Source organism: Chenopodium album, chromosome 11, assembly GCF_948465745.1.
Source record: "Chenopodium album chromosome 11, dcCheAlbu1.1, whole genome shotgun sequence".
Lineage (NCBI taxonomy): Eukaryota > Viridiplantae > Streptophyta > Magnoliopsida > Caryophyllales > Amaranthaceae > Chenopodium > Chenopodium album.
Window position 1 is genome coordinate 8,370,977 of NC_137844.1, and position 18,672 is coordinate 8,389,648.

The window sequence follows — 18,672 nt, forward strand, 5'->3', positions numbered from 1 at the left end:
AAATTAGAGGTTACTCGGTTGGTCAAGGTTTACTCGTGTGTTAGTTGGTCATACACAAAACTTGTTGTTTTCATATTCCAGTCCCAAAAAAAAAAAAAAAAAAAAAAAAAAAAGAAGTTAGTGGGGCTCAAACTTATGACCTTAAAGTCACAAGGTGTGTTTTCCCACCAACTCGAGTACCTTATACTTCGTACTCCAATTAGCACTACTTTGAAAAGAAGGAATCTTCACATATATATAAAAGTATTGTATTATGTTTTGCAACTAAATTAGCATTAACAAACAATTTGTACTTCAAAAGTTCAAAGTCTCAATAGTTCCAATAAACATGACTTTTACGTTACTCGCCACTCAGGCACTCACCAAGAGATCCATAAAAACAAAAAATAGAAAGGATGAGGAAGGCGGTTTACAATAGGCAAGGTTTTGAAACTACGCTAATTTTGTTGTGCTAATCGGGTGGTCAGAGCGAGCTGCAGCTATTCATCATCATCCGCATCAATATCGAAATCTTTAACCTTCACATCTGCATCTTCTCCATACTGAATGCTCATGTCAATCTGCGACAAAACATATTGAATGCTGTTCTCTTTCCTCAAGTCAAGAGGGATGAAACTCACCATGCTGTATTCATCCACCAGATCAATCAAGGCTTTGTTCAACTTCTCAAACTGTGGCGCCATGCGACGATTTAATTGTGACAGTAACATCTGTGGCTCGGGGCTCAAGAAATCGTCAAGGTCTTTCTTGTTCTTCACGAGGTCCATTTTTGACATGATATTAACGTGGGGCAATTCAAGCTGGATCATTGCAGACAGAGATGACAAGCAGCCACTGATAAATTTGGTAACATCTGTCATAAACTGTGAGTCTAGCAAATAAACTACACAAACATTGAAGCTCATTCGCTGCAAGTGCTCCACAAAGTTTTTAAGAACTGGAACATGAGAGAAGAGTTCAATTTGCCCAGGGCAATCAAATACCAAATAATCATCATCCAAGAAATCATCTAGCTTTTCAGTAAGCCAGTCATCAAGATTATCTTCAAGTTCCTCCATGCAGTAAATCAAACCCCCATTAGGACCCAACCCTAATTCTTCCATAACATCCTCCAAATTAATAAGTTCCCTGATATCCACAGCAACAGGATAGTCAAAATTTTCAGCAGCAGGATCAAGGTTTATGATATTTATTGTCCGACGCATGGTTTCACAGTGTCGATACAAGCTAGAGCAGTAAGTTGACTTTCCACTTCCTGCAGGACCAATGACTAACTGTGCGTACCCCATCACAACTTTCTCAAGGTTTTCCTGTCACCAATGAGCTAATTAATCAAACCTCTATAGCATTCCAATTTTTCAAAAAATAGAATCATGAGCATGAATGGGAAAAGAGTAAGATAAGAAACAAAGGACATACACAGTAAACATGCAATTTCCATTAAAATAAGGGGGATTGGGGAAATCCGTGATTTTAACATAAAGGAGATAGAGCTGAATGTAGAAAGGAAGATCTTTTATCTTGAACAAAAGAAAGTGGAAGTTAAAAGTAATGTAGTCCAATAATTGACAACAAAAAGCATGAAGAAGATATCTGATGAGACACCACTTCAGGAACAATCAAATTCCACCAAAACTACTTAATGCACAAAAAGATTGAGGCCTGAAATTCAAACAAGCAGTTAAATTGACACAGCACAAATAGGAAGGGGGAAAACTAACAAATGCTACTAATTAAACTAAGCTCACATTTGACCAGAAGAAGCAAGACAATATCTAAAATCCAGATAAGACATGGAGTGAGAAAATTCGAGATTTTTGAAAGCAAATCAAACACTCCATTGTGAGCTACATGCCCTATCCTGAAAGGAATGCCTAAAAAGGGGAACACTCTCTTCAAGATATGAATCTTTTACCACATTAATTTGAAAATAATTACTAATTAAAAAATGCAGCTTGATAGACTGACAAGAAAAAAAATTTAATCAAATTCTTATAGGTATAAATGGCATGCATCCTAAAGGACCTCATAACTAAAATATGCACATTCCTAAAGGACCTAAACAAATCAATGTAGATTCAAGGTTTTTTAAATGACTTAAGATGAGTTAGGGCGGCTGGGTTACCAGTTTAAATTTCATTTAGATGAAATATCAACCGGTAAGTTCATTGATAAATTTTTAAATTGAAATGAAGGGCTTTGAAAATTGTGTTAAATTTGTGGAAGTGCACTTGTAAGAGTTAAAACACAATAGAGTATGCAATTTATATCCCTTGGAAATCCTGAAGTGAGGCACGAGCAAAATGGTTGAGCATCTCTAAAAACTATTAAAATTTGGGTTGTAATAATCAAATACAAAACATTCCAATGCACGATAGTATACTCACATACATAGATTAAAGTTTGTTTTCATGAAATAGAGATGTTTTAATATCAGAAAAGACCCCTTTTTATTAACTTTGGGCAGCATGTAAAACAGTCTAAAATGTAAACCATGCTTATAGTTCAAAAAAACATACGAGTATAGTTCTTGAGTTCTAGTGAAAGAACCTACTAAGAGGTGTCCATGGGCTACCTTGGGTCAAGTGCTTAAGTCTAGCTCAATGAATTATTTTCTACCCTTTCCAATACTCCTAAGCTAAACCATAAATAATAAAAAAGAAAATGGAGAATTAGTTTCCTCCTCCGGGCTCCGGCATCTACCCAAAAAATGCAAAGAGGCCATATAAGCTAAAATTAGTTTAAAGTAAGATTCTCAAGTTAATTTTACTTTGAAAGTATTTCCTCTATACATCAAGAATCAAAATTAGGGTCTTATATACTTGTATTCAATAAATGAATTAGGTTCTAAAGATTCTGAGATATAAAACTCATCACAGAAATCATTCATTTCAAAGGTAGCATCTTAACCCCCATATACATCTTCAATACCTTACATACTACTAACTTCAATAAATCGGGAAATTTAAAATATTAGGTTGCATTATTATTAAGCATGAAAAATAGAATTTTAATACTTGTAAGTATGTTTTAATGAACTAAAAACTGATATTACAAACTTTAAATATTCAAGAATTATACTACTACAAATTTTCATGAAATAAAAACTTTTATAAATTGAAATATACAGGTATACCCAAGATGATTGAAAACTAAATTTCAAGCATAATTTCAATAAATTGACATGGTATAATTCAAAGAATTAAAAATCAGAAAAAATGAATGAATGAAAAGCATGTAAGTTAGGGTTTGGTATATAATCTAGCATCACAATTCATCAAAAAGGGGAAAAGAGGAAGAAAAAGGCGGCACTGTAAGTCGCAGCAGCAATTGTTTGGAACCCTAAAAACGAAAACAGAGAAGAGAGAAGAGAGGAGAGAGGAGAGAGGAGAGAGGGAGGGAGGAGGAATACCTGGCAGTGGATGGGTGGTCGTCGGCTCTTTTTCCGACGAGTCTTAGAGCAGGGAGTTCGTGCGTAGGTTTTTGTGTTTTTTATTTTGACGGGAGGTTATTGTGTTTTTGAGAAGTACAGAAACGGAGTTAAGCGTGTGGGAGGGAATTAGGCCCCGTTCTTTAGAGCTGCTCTGCTGAGCCCTGCTCTGTTTAAATCAAATCTGCTTTGTTCTACTTTGCTCAAAAGAAATCTGCTCTACTCTGCACTGCACTGCTCTGCTCTGCTCTACTCTATTTTCAAATAATAATTAATAATAACAATAATAATAATTAATATTCAATAATAATAATTAATATTGTATTGATGATAATAATTTATTATTTTGAATAATTATTAATAAAATAATTTTAATAATTATTAATATTAATGATAATTAATATTTATTAATCATAATAATAATTAATAATAATAGTTATCATTATTAATATTTAATAATTCAAACTATTAAGAATTAATATTTAATAATATTATTAATTAATAATTTCTAATAATTATAACAATTCTTTCAAAAAAACAAATAACAATTAATAACAATTTCTTTTATAAACATTTGATATTAGAATCACAATGTGTAGAAACATTATATGTATGTGGGTATTGATTGTTAGTTCATTGAGTTGAATTATTTTTCAAATCTTTCCATACAATTTAAGAATTAATTAAAAAAAAAAAGGTTATTTTCAAGTAGTACTTTGTATATCATTATTATATTTAAGGTATAAAATATATAATTAAGAAAAATTTATAAGTAAAATCATTATTACTCATTAAATCATTTTATTTTAAAATTTTTGTGAAATAAATATAAGTAAACCGTTGTCTTTTATCTTTCTACTATTAACATATGTTAAATATGGTATACATATATTTATGTTTTCACCCACCTAAGGGCGTGTTCGGCAAAATATAGCTGTAGAGGTAGCTGTTAGCTGTGCTGGTGGCTGTTAGCTGTATATGAAGCTGTTAGCTGTCAACTAGCTGTTAGCTGTGAAAATAAATAATTTAGTATGAGTGTTTGGTAAACTAGCTGTGAACTGTAAAATTCTAAAAAAAATAGAAGAAAATTCAACAGCTACCTAGCTTTTCACAAAAGTTAATAATGTTAACTTTTCACAAAAGCTACTTCAACCACTAAACTCTACCCCCACCACTACATTCCCAAACACTCATAATTTTTTCTATGTAGTGGTTTGAATAAGTCAAACCACTAAAAGCTACCTAAAAGCTACCCAAAAGCTAGTGCCGAACACGCCCTAAATCAATGGTATATGCACTTAGTAATAGTAATAGTAATAGTAATAGTAATAGTAATAACAACAACATTAATAATAATAACATTAATAATAGTATGACTTAATTGTAGATAGAGGAGTGGGGGCCCACATTGTATCTCGGCTTCCCACTAATTTATTGTAGATTGTATGACTTTTGTTTTTGAGATAATAATAATAATAATAATAATAGTATTAATAATAATAACATTAATAATAGTAATAGTAATAATAATAATAATAATAACATTAATAATAGTATTAATAATAATGTTGAAATCTGCTTTGCTATCTTGAAATCTGCTCTGCTCTGCCCAGAAGCTCAAAAGAACAGGGCCTTAAGGACTTGTTCTCTTTTCCTGAAACCAGTAGATCTGATCTGATTTTTTTTTATTCTTTAATTTAGTCTGATCTGAATTTTTATTATCTGGTTTGATCTCATCTGATTTAACAATTTGACTAAACTTCGACTGCATTTTAATACTAATCTATAAAGAAAATTAACAAAATAAATCTTGTTAGATTCGTCTCATTATGAATTTTTCAAATATGTAATTTTTTTAATATGCAATTAACGATAAGTTTATGATAATTAAAAGTTAGTGGTCTGATCTGTATCTTTCTAATCTAGTGTGATCTAATTTGAATTTATTAAGGAATAAGTAATAAGTATCTAAAATAAGTTGAAGAGAACAAGTCCGAACTCTAGTGCAAATTGGAATTTTTATGTACGTACTTGTATTTTTTTTTTTAAAAAAAAAAATGCCCTTTGAAATTTAAAATAATGATTAAATCAACTATGCCCGAGTTAATTTGAAAAATTAAAATTACTTTTTTACCTGTTTTCACCATAGTGTTTTTTTTTTAAAGACGTGTCTTGACAATATTGCAAGCATAGATATAATATACCTAATAATATAAGCTCAATGAAAGTTCAAAGAATGCATTTTAAGGCTCGTTATCTTCAGCTTATTTTCGTTTCAGTTCAGCTCCAATAAGTTTAGTTCAGTTCAGCCCCAATAAGTTCAGTTCAGTTCAGTTCAATTCAATTCTTATCTTAATTTCCTTCTTTCATAAAATATTCAGTTCAGTTCAGCTCTGATAAATTCAGTTCAGTTCAGTTCAGTCAATCAGAACAGACCCTTAGTCTCTATAAAAGTTTCTACTATTTACATGGAAAAGGTAAGGGAGGAAGCTATATGTAGAGCCATCAAGCATTATATAGTTTGGAAAAGGCAATTTATTATAGCACTTTATTGACATACATGTACATAACAACTCTTACCATATGACAGAAACTCATTTAAAGAATAGCACCAAAAACCTCGCATCCTCAACTTTTGTCCAACCCCCACGACACTCTATACCTTAAACATTGGGGTGTAAATTATTGCTCTTTTGTAATTTTTTTTAAGGCAAAATTACAATAATTGACACCAACTTTATGAAATTTTGCAATTATTGACACCAAGTTATATCACTTGTTGAATTGACACCAATTTGCTACAAAAATTACAAAATTGACATAAATGACATTGAACAACTAATTTTACGTAACTTTCAACCTTATACAGATATAAAATTCCTTCTCAACAATCATTTGCTTCAAAAAGTTCTCAATGTATATGTTGGAAAGATAATACTATATAAATGTCATATGTAGACTATTATTGAATGTTTAGTGTTTTTAATGTCAATTTTATTCTTTTTTAGACAAGTTGGTGTCAATTTAACAAGTGACACAAGTTCCTGTCAATTTTTGCAACATACTCTTAAGTTGGTGACAATGAGTGTAATTTTGCCTTTTTTTTACTATCAGCTCAGATAAACATTGACAAGCGTTACTGATAAGATGTTATTAAATTTGGTTGACATCTAAATCCACGAGAACTACAAATTCCTACAAAATAAAGATTTGAGTCAAAATCATGAGAAATTCTACTTCTCACAAAATGAGGGAATTTGCTTAGTATCTAACTTCCCTTAATTAAAAAAAAAAGTAAAGAAAAAAAGAATTTGCATAGGAATTTTATCTTACGATAAACAGCCCCCCCCCCCCCTCTCTCTCTCTCTCTCTCTCTCTCTCTCTCTCTCTCTCTCTCTCTCTCTCTCTCTCTCTCTATATATATATATATATATATATATATATATATATATATATATATATATATATATAATTTCCATTCAAAAAAAAAAAAAAAAAATATTGCTCACTTTTGAGAAAGTGAAACTCTGCGTTATTTTCAATTGTCAAAAAATTATAACTAAACATAAAACATGCAACCAAACTACCTTGAAATTGAGGGAACACTTCTTAGAAAGTGAAACTAAACTATGAAATAATGCATGCAAGATGCAAGATTGCAAGTTGATCAAGTTGTTGTCCTTGCCTATTATTGCTAGTGTACTACTAGCACAATAGTACTATTGAGTCAACTTCTAAGTTGTCGGACTTTATAACAAGCATAATAAATCAAGACCTAAAGTTGTACTAGTAATTGTAGTTTCTTACTCTATAAATAAGGCTTGCACTTGATGGCCTTAGAATAACTCAATAACACGTAATAGTAGCCAAACCTCAAAAAATAATGGGTGTTAAAATTGGGTCATCTCCTCTTTTCTTGCTAGTTATAATCACAACTCTTTTAGTTTCCTTGGCCTTAAAAGCCAATGCTAGGGGAATTGCTGTTTATTGGGGCCAAAATGTGAATGAGGGAACATTAACAGATACATGTAGAAGTACGTTATATAAGTATGTTAACATAGCATTTCTTCACAAATTTGGGAATGACCAAAAACCCGAAATTGACTTGGCTGGCCACTGCACCCCTAGAGATGGTGGGTGCCAAAGAGTGAGCGTTGGCATCCGAAATTGCCAACGTATGGGGATTAAGGTCATGCTCTCCATTGGTGGTGCTACTAGTACTAAGAGTTACTCTCTATCATCGTCCGAGGAAGCTAGAGGTGTTGCCGATTACTTGTGGGATCATTTTCTTGGAGGCCAATCCAAATTTCGGCCGCTAGGTATGCACTACTACATAAGCGTGTTATGTAATTTACTCTGATTGTAATAATTTGCATTAAAATTTTGTCCCTGCGTTTTTAATATGGAGTATTATTATTGTAACACTTTGGCTGACACAAAATTTTATGTTTTAGTAAGTATTCTATTTATATTTAATGTAACAGATCAGACTAGATCTAATCACATTCCACTAGATTAAATTGGAAAAAAAAAAAAAAAATTAGCATTAAGTTGTGTAAAGAACAGTTTTTATAACAATGTTTTGAAATTCTATTATTCTCATCTTCTTTTCTTCCTTTCCCTATTTGATATGATCTTGTATGTTCTCACCAGGCAATGCCGTGCTAGATGGCATAGATTTCGACATCGAGTCAGGTACGCCACACTACCAAGCGCTAGCACGGAGACTCACCGAGCATGGGCAACAATCAGGGAAGAACGTATACCTAAGTGCTGCACCACAATGCCCTTTCCCAGACCAAAAGCTCAACGGTGCCCTACACACCGGGCTTTTCGACTACGTTTGGATTCAGTTTTACAACAACCCTATTTGTGAGTTCGATGTTAGTAACCCTGAGAAGTTCAAGAATTCATGGAGAAAATGGACCTCAAATATCCCTGCTAAGAAGTTCTTTGTTGGGTTGCCTGCTGCAGCAACAAAGAGCGCTGCTGGAAGTGGGTTTGTTCCTTCACAAACACTTATAAACCAAGTGCTTCCTTTTGTTAAGGGATTTGGTGACAAATATGGAGGAGTTATGCTATGGGATAGAGCTCATGATGTGAGAACTGGGTATAGTCAACGCATCAAAAATAGTGTCTAATTACGTACGTGGTCAATAATGAACCTGCTTAAGTTTGTGTACTCGTAATTAGGTGTCTGATTAAGTACGCGGTTAATAATTAACCTGTTGAAGTATGTCTTGTGTAATGCTATGCCTAATTAGATTTGTTTATGCATTGTTGTACTCATAATTAAGTGTCTTATTTAGTTTATGGTCAATAGCTTAATAATGAACTTGCTTAAGTTTGTGTACTCGTAATTAAATGTTTGATTAAGTACGTGGTTAATAATGAACCTGTTGAAGTATGTGTTATGTAATGCCATGCCTAATTAGAATTAGCTTATACATTGTTGTACTCGTAATTAAGTGTCTTATTTAGTTTATGCAATAGTGAAGCTATTGAAGTCTGTGCCTGATTAGTTTATGTTTATGTTAGATTGTAGTAATTAAGGTGCTAATGAAGTTTTTTGGTTTGTAAGAATGTACAATGTATTAATCGTATGATGTAATGTATCTCAAATCTCAAATGTCCTTCTATCAAATACAAATTGAGATTTTAGTTGAAAATTTTGGAGGTTAATAAGTGGGCCAACTATTTCAACTAATAGAATTGGTTGTCTATGTGAGATACACATAAACTTACCATTTACGTGAGGTGTTGTACTTCCTACTTCGTAACTCTTATTAAATACAAGAAATTTGGTCTCTGGCTATAGGACAAAATTTCACTTCATTCCAATGATTCAAACTCAATAACATGGGTCTTGTGAAAAAAAAAAAGTCAATACATGGGTCAGAAAAGCACACCATATGTTTTAAGTTGCATAATTATTAGCACTGTCAAAACGGTTTGACAGTTCGGTTTCGGTTCGGTTTGAAATCGGTTCGGTAGTTAATCGGGTCGGTTTGGAATCGGTTTAATTGTCTCGCGGGTCGGTTTTGGTTCGGTTTAAATAGTTATCGGTTCGATTCGGTTTCGGTTTATTCTTAAGAGGTTTTAATTCGGTTCGGGTTGTAAACAGTCCGGGTAGTAAACGGTTCGGTGCAGGCGGGTTGCGGTTTGTTAACGGTGCGGTGTAAACGGTTTTTATCCCGGTTCAAACAGTTTCGGGTTGGAAACGGTTTCGGGTTAGAAACAGTTCGGTTCTTTTTTGGTTCGGTTTATAACTGGTTCGGATCTTTTTCGGTTCGGTTTTTTACTGGTTCGGTTCTTTTTCGGTTCAATTTATAATTGGTTCGGTTCTTCGATGGTTTAACCACTTTAACGTTATTCATATCGGTTCCATTTCAAGTTTACTAAATTACGGTTCGGGTCGGTTTTCGGTTTCAAAAAATAAATTGTTTATCGAGTTGTTTGGATTCGGGCAGTTAAATGGCTTTGGTTTGAAATTTGATAGTACTTGCTAACCTTTTGCGTTCACAAGTTTTAAATAAAGTCGGCAAGTCGCGAATCATTTCATATTTAGGCAACATATTATAAACAAATTCTCATTTATTTTATAAATACATATTATGTTCTGTTTCAAGTTTAGTCAACAAGACTGATAATTATGACTCGTTTATCATTATATATTTTCATGAAATTATGAAGATATTACAAAGTGCTTTGATTTGTATAATGAAAGAAAACACTAATGAATTAACAAGGTCATATTGATCAGTTCAATCGATCATATGTACTACACATTATTAACACGTGGTATCTAACCATCTCAATATCTCATAGATAAATATTCGTATCATCGTTATTCGTATGTATTAGTACAAACTACAAAGTTATACGAAGTAGCTCATTAGTGATCTTTTTAAATTAATCTATTTATACATTTTATTAATATAACGTTTTTATAATTTTTACGTGTATAAAAATAAAGATATACTAGTAGATGTTTTAATACGTGTCTTGGGCACTGATCCCGATCAAATGGGGCAAAAAAATACTAAAGAATTGAAGGAATAATATTTTTGTAGATGAATGTACAACACACAAACACACACGGATCACCACTCTCAACCATTGATTAAAAAATCAATGGTTAGATTCTTTCTCCCACAACACACATGGATCACCATTCTCAACCATAGATTAAAAAAAATCAATGGTTAGATTCTTTCTCCCACAACACACATGGATCACCAATCTGAACCATAGATTAAAAAAATCAATGGTTAGATTTACATGAAACCACTCTCACCCTTTTGAAACCCTTTCACTCTCACTCTCACTTTACCACTCTCACCTTACCACTCATCCTCACAGCGCCTCTCCTTCTCACGGCTAAGCGCCTCTCCGTCTCATCACCTCTCTGTCTCATCCTCACGGCGCCTCTCATTCACGGTGTTTGTTGTCCTTATTCTGAAGCTGTCCTGGCGCCTCTCATTCACGGAGTCATTGGTGTTTGCTGCCCTAATTGCTCCAAATTCAGGTATGATATATACACGGCGTCTCTCTCTCTCTAGATTTTAATTGATATGTGTTGTTGGTATCATGGTATGAATTGGTGTTGTTTTTTTTAATTGTTACTGTATATAGTTTAAAGAATTGGTTTTTAGGGTTATAATGATATTTTAATGATATTTGTTGTTGATGGTTGTGTTATTTCATTGATTTAGATTTATTTAGCTGGTCGATTTTGTTGGCTTATTCGATGATTTGAATGAGAAGATAGTAAATGTTTTGAGATGGAAGTTGTTATTTGCTTATTATAAACATTCAAGAAAAGCTTAATTCTACTGAATTTGCTTTGTGCTGTTATCTTCATTAATCTTGGCATATGCCAACTATTGAAGGTATGGAGTATATTCTTGGTTTATGCAGCCGACCTCATCCATGTAGGAATTGGGATTTGTTAGTTTGATAGTAACATAGCTAATTATAATTATTCTTAAAGTTGTAATATTAATTTTAATTTATAATATGATAGTAACATAGCTAATTATAATTATTCTTAAAGTTGTAATGCATGGGTTTTGTTTATAAGGAATGATGATATCTTCTGTTTAGAAGTATATGTAATTGTGAAGCTTTGGTATATCTTTGACAAACTGTAAGAATACCCTGCAATAAGAATAGCTTTGATATCTTTACTATGCAGAAACTGAGAAACCTGTTAAAATCAGTAATTTTTGGACCAAAGGTTGAATACCCTGCTTTGATTTGTTGTATGCTAACTGGAATATTTAATCCCGTTTCTTCACAATTGCCACGAAATCTTATCTTGGGAACACTTCATCTTGTAGAAAGTAAACAGAGTATAAACGTACGTAGTATTTGGAGATTGTTATCACTTCACTTCTGAGATAATTTGTAAAATCCTTTTTGTGAAATCACTTCATTTTGCAAAGTTAAAGCACATGCCGACATTGCCTGGTAGAGTTTATATTATGGGTCCTATGTCAATCATTGCTGCCTTTCTCTGGCTTAGTTAGAATCATCCCCTAGTTATGATGTTGATGAGGTCCTTATAGGCTTATACTATTTATCTGCTTCAAGTTTCAACCTTTACTCAGCTGTATTTGGTAGGCCTCATCAGATTTATTAGATCTTTGTTCAGATTTGACTTGTTCTTGCCTGTATTTTACATTTTCATCCTTAGCCGTGCTTTAGTATGTCCGGTTAAGTGGTTAGGCTATTTGTGGTCAGAGTGGCTTAAGGTGTACTGATGCTCTGCTGTTCTGCTGTTCTGCTGCTGCTGTTGTTCTGCTGTTCTGCTGCTGCTGTTCTGCTTGTCTGCTGTTTTTCCATGTCTGCTGCTGGCCCTGCTGCTGTGTCTCTGCTGTTCTGCTGTGTTCTGTTGTGTCTTTGCTGTTCGGCTGTTCTGCTTGTATGATGTTCTGCTGCTGCCATGTCTACAGTTTTAGGACTTTGTTAGACTTCATATATGCTTGTAGCAAAATAGCACAATGCAATTCAATGAGTTTCATGTGAGTAATTAACCATTATTTTCCACCTCCTCCCCTGGGAACAATATGTTATGAACTTGAGTAACTTGACTATCTTTGGTTAATTTTATCAAATCTGGTGTTATGGATGTGCCCTTAATATGTATTTTTTTTTATCTTTTTTACCCCCTTCTATTTGAAGCATTTGAAATTTGCATAATGTGAATTTGTGTTTCTCAATATGGCATTTGCAATTGGTCTTTATGTAGTCCTTTTACCACTCGGGTACATATTCCATTTAAAAATGATCAACCCTTCAAATAATATATTGTTTTTCAACTTGAATGAGCAAACAAAGGAAAAAGATTCCTAAAAGACAGAATATAAGAAGCAAATCACTAAGTACATAATCTGTGAAGCAATAAAAAATAGAAATATGACATAATTTGTAGAGCTATGGCAAGTAAAATGTAGACTGGTTGCAACTTTCAACTAGCAAATGAAAAAAAGTAAGGTATGAAGAAAATATTTTAAGCTAGCAGCGTCTTTGCAAAAGGTATGAAGATGATGATCTTTGATAGGCAAATGGTACAAAGGACTCAGCATACCTCTACCAGCAAGACAGATTTTCAGTCTGAAGGGAATGTTAAGGGTCTTTCAGCAGGCTTTTCATCCATTATAAAGCATTATCTCAAAATTCTGACATGCTCATAGTCTCATAGATGCGCTTATCTAGATTCAAGATATCAGAGACACAGCTCAGAGTGTCTAGCATTATATGGAATTTGTGTTTCTTCATCACTCTTCATAAGTTTTGATTACTAACGGTTTGTAAACGGTTCGATTTAGAAGCGGTTTGGTTCATAAACGGTTCGGTTTATAACCAGTTCGGTTTACAATCAGTTCGGTTTTTAAATGGTTCGGTGCAAACGGGTAGCAGTTTGCTAACGGTTCGGTGTAATCGGTTTTTTTGCCAGTTTAAACGGTTTCGGGTTGGAACCGGTTTCGGTTTAGATACGGTTCGGTTCTCTTTCGGTTCGGTTTTCATTCAGTTCGGTTTATATTCGGTTCGGTTTGTTGTGTCTGAGGATGAGAATGATGCTCGAAGTGAAGATACTCTAGAGAGGTTTGAAAGGACTATCACGCCAGCTAATCCTGATGAGGAAGATTACCAATATATACATGAGTTTAAGACTGCAAAGAACAAAAAGCATAAGATTAAAACCTACCAAAGAATGTTCCATGACTATACTCTTATTGAATTTTCAGATGAGAATAACCTTGAATGGCTACAACCACCACCTGAAGATCCAAATGCTGGAAGGAGAGCTACTAGGAATCCTAATCCGCTTTACAAGGCAATAATTATTGAAGACTCAGATGATGAGAAGGATCCCGATTTTGATGTTAATAATTATGATGAGAAGAAAGATAAAAACAGCAATGTGATACCTTGAGTTTTATTTTTGTTAGGGTAGAGTTAGCATGAATAAGGCAATTTGCCATTAATAACGGTTATTAGAACTTCATTATAGTATGATTTAGATGATTAATTTAAATAAGTAGCCAGTACTACAGAGTCATTATTTGGGATTGATACCTTTATTCAAGTTATAATAAGAAGTTGAGATTTTATTTTAAGACCCTTATTTTACTTTTCTTTGTGAGTAAGATCATGTCTAATTTTTTGTGATCATATAATTTTGGGAAAAATTTCTTTGTTTATGATTAAAACTTAGTATGAGTGGCGCGGGATGGGGGAAATATTTTCTTAATTTCATTTAATCCTGCGTATGAACATCAAATGATTATAATGTATGGTTTTGCTTGGAACAAGGGGGTGCAATCTCAAAGTACCCTTTTGAACCGATTTATATGACGAATGCAATATTGTGATTCAATGAATATGTGTGAATAGTATTTGGATTTCATTTAAAATAGAGTGCACCTTTATTCTATTTCAGGCGTAGCACTAGAATGGCTGGGAACGCTGCCTTAGCTGATGCTATTCGTTTGCTGGCTGAAAATCTTAACCAAAATTGGGGAGACCAAGTCGACCCACAATCAGAGATGTTTAAGAAGTTGGCCCAGGTTAGGCCACCAGTTTTTAAGGGAGGTGTTGACCCTACTTTCCTAGAAAACTGGATTAGGGAATTTGATAAGCTGTTTGTGGCACTGAACTGTCCTGAGGGTATGAAAGTGGACTAGGCAGCTATGTACCTTAAGGATGAAGCTGATATATGGTGGAGAGATAACTCAGAACTAGTGAGAGTCAGGCCTAACTTTGGGTGGGAAGTGTTCAAAACCGCTCTGAGAGATAAATTTTACCCTCATTTCCTAAAGAAACAGAAGGCTCAGGAGTTCATAAACCTGAATATGGGACAAATGACAATTTCTGAGTATTACAATAAATTTATGACCCTTGCCAGGTTTGCTCCTGAGGTAGTACCCACAGAAGAACTGAAGGCTCAGAGGTTTGAGCAGGGGTTAATTGACCAACTATAGAAAGACTTAGCTGGAAAGGTATTTAAAACCCTTGATAAGGTATATGAGAGAGCTGCTCACATGTACCACCTGAATTCAAAGAGTGTGGGCGAGAGTACTAAGGCTGGAGAAAAAAGGAAGGACTTTGGGAGACCCGAACACCAAAGTAGCTTTAAGAGGCCTAGAAATGGGAACTCGTTTGATAGAGGTAACCAAAATGTTAGCAACTCTTCTAATGCTAACAATGGAGAGAGAACCTACCATTGTAAGAGGTGTAGGAGAAACCACCCTGGGAGAGACTGTGATGGGAATTTGGTGACTTGCCGGTTCTGTAATAAGAGGGGGCACAGGGAATATGAGTGTTACACCAAACAGAAACAACAGGGAAATGGTGGGAATGGTGGGAACACCCAACAGAGGCCTAACAACTTCAACAACCAGGGGAACAAGGGAAATGGTCAGAATGGGAAGTTTGGAAATGGTAGCAACAACAACGACAGATCTGGCAATGGCAGCAACAACTCGGGCAACAACAACAATGGTTATCAGGCAAGAAACAACACTCCCGGGCGCTTGTCTGTGATGAGCAAGGGAGAAGTTGAGAAGTCCTCGGATGTAGTTACTGGTACTTTTTCTATTCATTCTGTGTCTGCCAACACTTTGTTTGACTCTGGAGCAGCTTACTCTTTCATTTCTTCTTCTGTCGTGCGCAAGTTAAACTTAACTGAATCGAGTCATGTTGATGTGTCAGTTAGTTTGCCTACGGGTAAACTTGTCCATTGTAATAGGATATTCAAGGGCTTGCCTTTGAAAATAGGAGAAGCTATATTTTCATCAAATCTTATTGAGTTTAATCTAGGGGATTTGGATGTAATTCTGGGGATGGATTGGCTGAGTTCGTACAAGGCCAAGATAGACTGTGAGATGCAGAGGGTGAAATTGAGAGATCCTTTAGGTAAGACGGTGTCCTATAGACATTTAGGGAAGCCTAAGGGTTTTGGGATTATTTTTGCTTTGAAGGTCAAGAAGCTAGTGAATAAGGGATGTCCATTGTACTTTTGCTGTGTCCAAGATTTGAGTATGAGTGAGAGTAGGCGGATGGAGGATGTACCCATTGTGAATGAGTTTTTAGATGTCTTTCCAGAAGAGATTTCGGGAATGCCACCTAAGAGGGAAGTTGAGTTTACCATTGACTTAGTCCTAGGAGCTGCACCTATCTCAAAAGCACCTTATAGAATGGCACCAGCCGAGATGAGTGAGCTAAAGACTCAATTACAGGAGTTGGTAGACAAGGGGTTCATTAGGCCTAGTGCATCACCTTGGGGAGCACCTGTGTTATTTGTGAAAAAGAAGGATGGAAGTTTGAGGCTATGTATTGATTACAGAGAGTTGAATAATGTGACTGTGAAGAATAAGTACCCTTTACCTAGGATAGATGACTTGTTTGACCAGCTAAAGGGAGCAAGTGTGCTTTCGAAGATTGATTTGAGGTCGGGGTACCATCAGTTGAAGGTTGCAGATAAAGACATTCCAAAAACAGCCTTTAGAACTCGGTATGGGCATTACGAGTTTACTGTCATGCCTTTTGGGTTAACCAATGCACCAGCCATATTTATGGACTTGATGAACCGAGTGTTTCATGAGTATTTGGATAAGTTTGTAGTTGTGTTCATTGATGACATTTTGGTGTATTCGAGGAATGAGGAAGAGCATGCTGAGCACTTGAGAACTACCCTTGAAACTCTTAGAAAGAACAAGTTGTATGCTAAGTTTTCTAAGTGCGAATTCTGGTTGGAGAAAGTTGCATTTTTGGGGCATTACATTTCGAAAGAGGGTGTATCTGTGGATCCTGCAAAAATCAAGGCGGTGAGTGAGTGGCCTACACCTAAGAATGTGACTGATGTTCGTAGTTTCTTGGGATTAGCTGGGTATTATAGAAGGTTTGTTAAGGATTTTTCGAGGATAGCTAGACCCATGACTACCCTTAGAAGAAGCAGAGCAAGTTTGATCAAGTGGAATGAGAGTTGTGAGTCAGCTTTTCAAACCCTCAAAGAGCGATTGACCACTGCACCAGTGCTGGTATTACCTGATGGGAGTGAAGGATTCGAAGTGTATAGTGATGCCTCGAAGCATGGTTTGGGATGTGTCCTACAGCAAAATGGAAAGGTGATCGCATATGCATCGAGACAACTGAAGAAACATGAGGTTAATTACCCTACCCATGACTTGGAGCTTGCAGTTGTTGTGTTCGCTTTGAAGATTTGGAGGCACTACCTTTACGGTGTTTCTTGTAAGATCTTCACAGACCATAAGAGTCTAAAGTACATCTTCACCCAAGACCACTTGAATATGCGGCAACGTAGATGGCTAAAGTACTTCACAGACTACCATGTCCACATCCAGTATCATGAGGGAAAGGCGAATGTAGTTGCTGATGCCCTTAGCAGAAAGTCGAGTCATAATGTCAATGCTTTGATTGTGGCCAATGAGTTGTGTGAAGATATGAGGAGATTGAACCTTGAGGTTATCAATCAAGGAGAGTTAGAGGGATTACTGAGTGCTTTAACCATCCAACCTTCAATATTTGAGGAGATTAAAGAAAGGCAGCTGGAGGATGAGTCGTTTAAGAAGATTAGGGATCGTGTGACTAGTGGTGCGGAGACTGAATTCAAGATTCATGTGGATGGGAGCTTGAGATATAAGGAGAGATGGTGTATACCACAGAAGTGTGAGGATGTTAAAAGAAAAATCATGGAGGAGTGCCATAATACACCTTATTCAGTTCACCCTGGGGGAGATAAGTTGTATAAGGACTTGAAGGAGTTCTATTGGTGGCCGAATATGAAGAGAGGGGTTGCTGAGTTTGTATCAAAGTGTCTGACGTGCCAGAAGGTGAAGATAGACCACAAAAGACCCATGGGAAAGGTGCAACCATTAGAAATACCTGGTTGGAAATGGGATTCTATATCCATGGACTTTGTGACAGGTTTACCAAAGACTCGTAGTGGGAGCGACACGATCTGGGTGATTGTAGACAGACTTACTAAGTCAGCGATGTTCATTCCTATCAAGGAGACCTGGAAAACGAAGAAGCTAGCAAGTGTCTATGTGAAGAGTGTAGTTCGTTTGCATGGAGTTCCCAAGGACATAGTGTCGGACAGGGATTCGAGGTTTCTGTCAAAGTTTTGGCAAAAAGTGTAAGAAAACCTTGGAACTGCATTGAAAATGAGTACTGCCTTTCATCCTGCAACGGATGGTCAAACCGAGAGAACAAACCAAACCATGGAGAATATTCTGCGAGCCTGTGCTTTGGATTTCCAAGGAAATTGGGAGGATCACCTACCTTTGATCGAATTCTCCTACAATAACAGTTACCATACAAGCATCAAGATGGCACCATTTGAAACTTTGTATGGAAGAAAGTGTAGAAGTCCAGTTTGCTGGAATGACTACAGCGAACGAGTTACTTTGGGTACAGAGTTCATTGAAGATATGGTGAGCAAGGTGAGACTAATTCAATCGCGTATAAAAGCAGCACAAGATAGACAGAAGAGTTATGCCGACTTGAAGAGAAGGGATGATGAATTTAGTGTTGGGGACAAGGTCTTTCTAAAGGTTTCTCTAACAAAAGGTGTGACGCGATTTGGCAAGAAAGGGAAACTTAGTGCTAAATATGTGGGGACATATGAAATCCTCCAACGTGTGGGAAAGGTGGCTTACAAATTGGCTTTGCCAATGGAGTTTGAGAAAATGCATGATGTGTTCCACATTTCC

General features: G+C 35.3%; 2 protein-coding genes across 2 annotated transcripts; one reads left to right on the top strand and one right to left on the bottom strand.

The window, feature by feature from the left end:
* Positions 1–209: 209 nt before the first annotated feature.
* On the bottom strand, positions 210–3,522 carry LOC145568460 (GPN-loop GTPase 3-like). Its single transcript, XM_081627881.1, has 2 exons — positions 3,413–3,522; positions 210–1,310 (listed from the first exon to the last, which is right to left on the bottom strand). Exon 2 carries the CDS (start codon positions 1,287–1,289, stop codon positions 480–482), a length of 810 nt encoding a protein of 269 aa, XP_081484007.1. The 5' UTR covers positions 1,290–1,310; positions 3,413–3,522; the 3' UTR covers positions 210–479.
* Positions 3,523–7,292: 3,770 nt separating this feature from the next.
* LOC145568462 (basic endochitinase-like) lies at positions 7,293–8,571 on the top strand. Its single transcript, XM_081627882.1, has 2 exons — positions 7,293–7,749; positions 8,084–8,571. The coding sequence occupies exons 1-2, from the start codon at positions 7,314–7,316 to the stop codon at positions 8,569–8,571; spliced, it is 924 nt and encodes a 307-aa protein (XP_081484008.1). The 5' UTR covers positions 7,293–7,313.
* Positions 8,572–18,672: the final 10,101 nt, after the last annotated feature.

What these genes read in the sequence shown, in the direction of transcription:
- LOC145568460 (XM_081627881.1), bottom strand. Translation starts at nt 1,289, where the DNA reads ATGGGGTACGCACAGTTAGTCATTGGTCCTGCAGGAAGTGGAAAGTCA.
- LOC145568462 (XM_081627882.1), top strand. Translation starts at nt 7,314, where the DNA reads ATGGGTGTTAAAATTGGGTCATCTCCTCTTTTCTTGCTAGTTATAATC. An exon ending in ATCCAAATTTCGGCCGCTAG is followed by an intron (nt 7,750 to 8,083) that starts GTATGCACTACT and finishes TGTTCTCACCAG; the next exon opens with GCAATGCCGTGCTAGATGGC.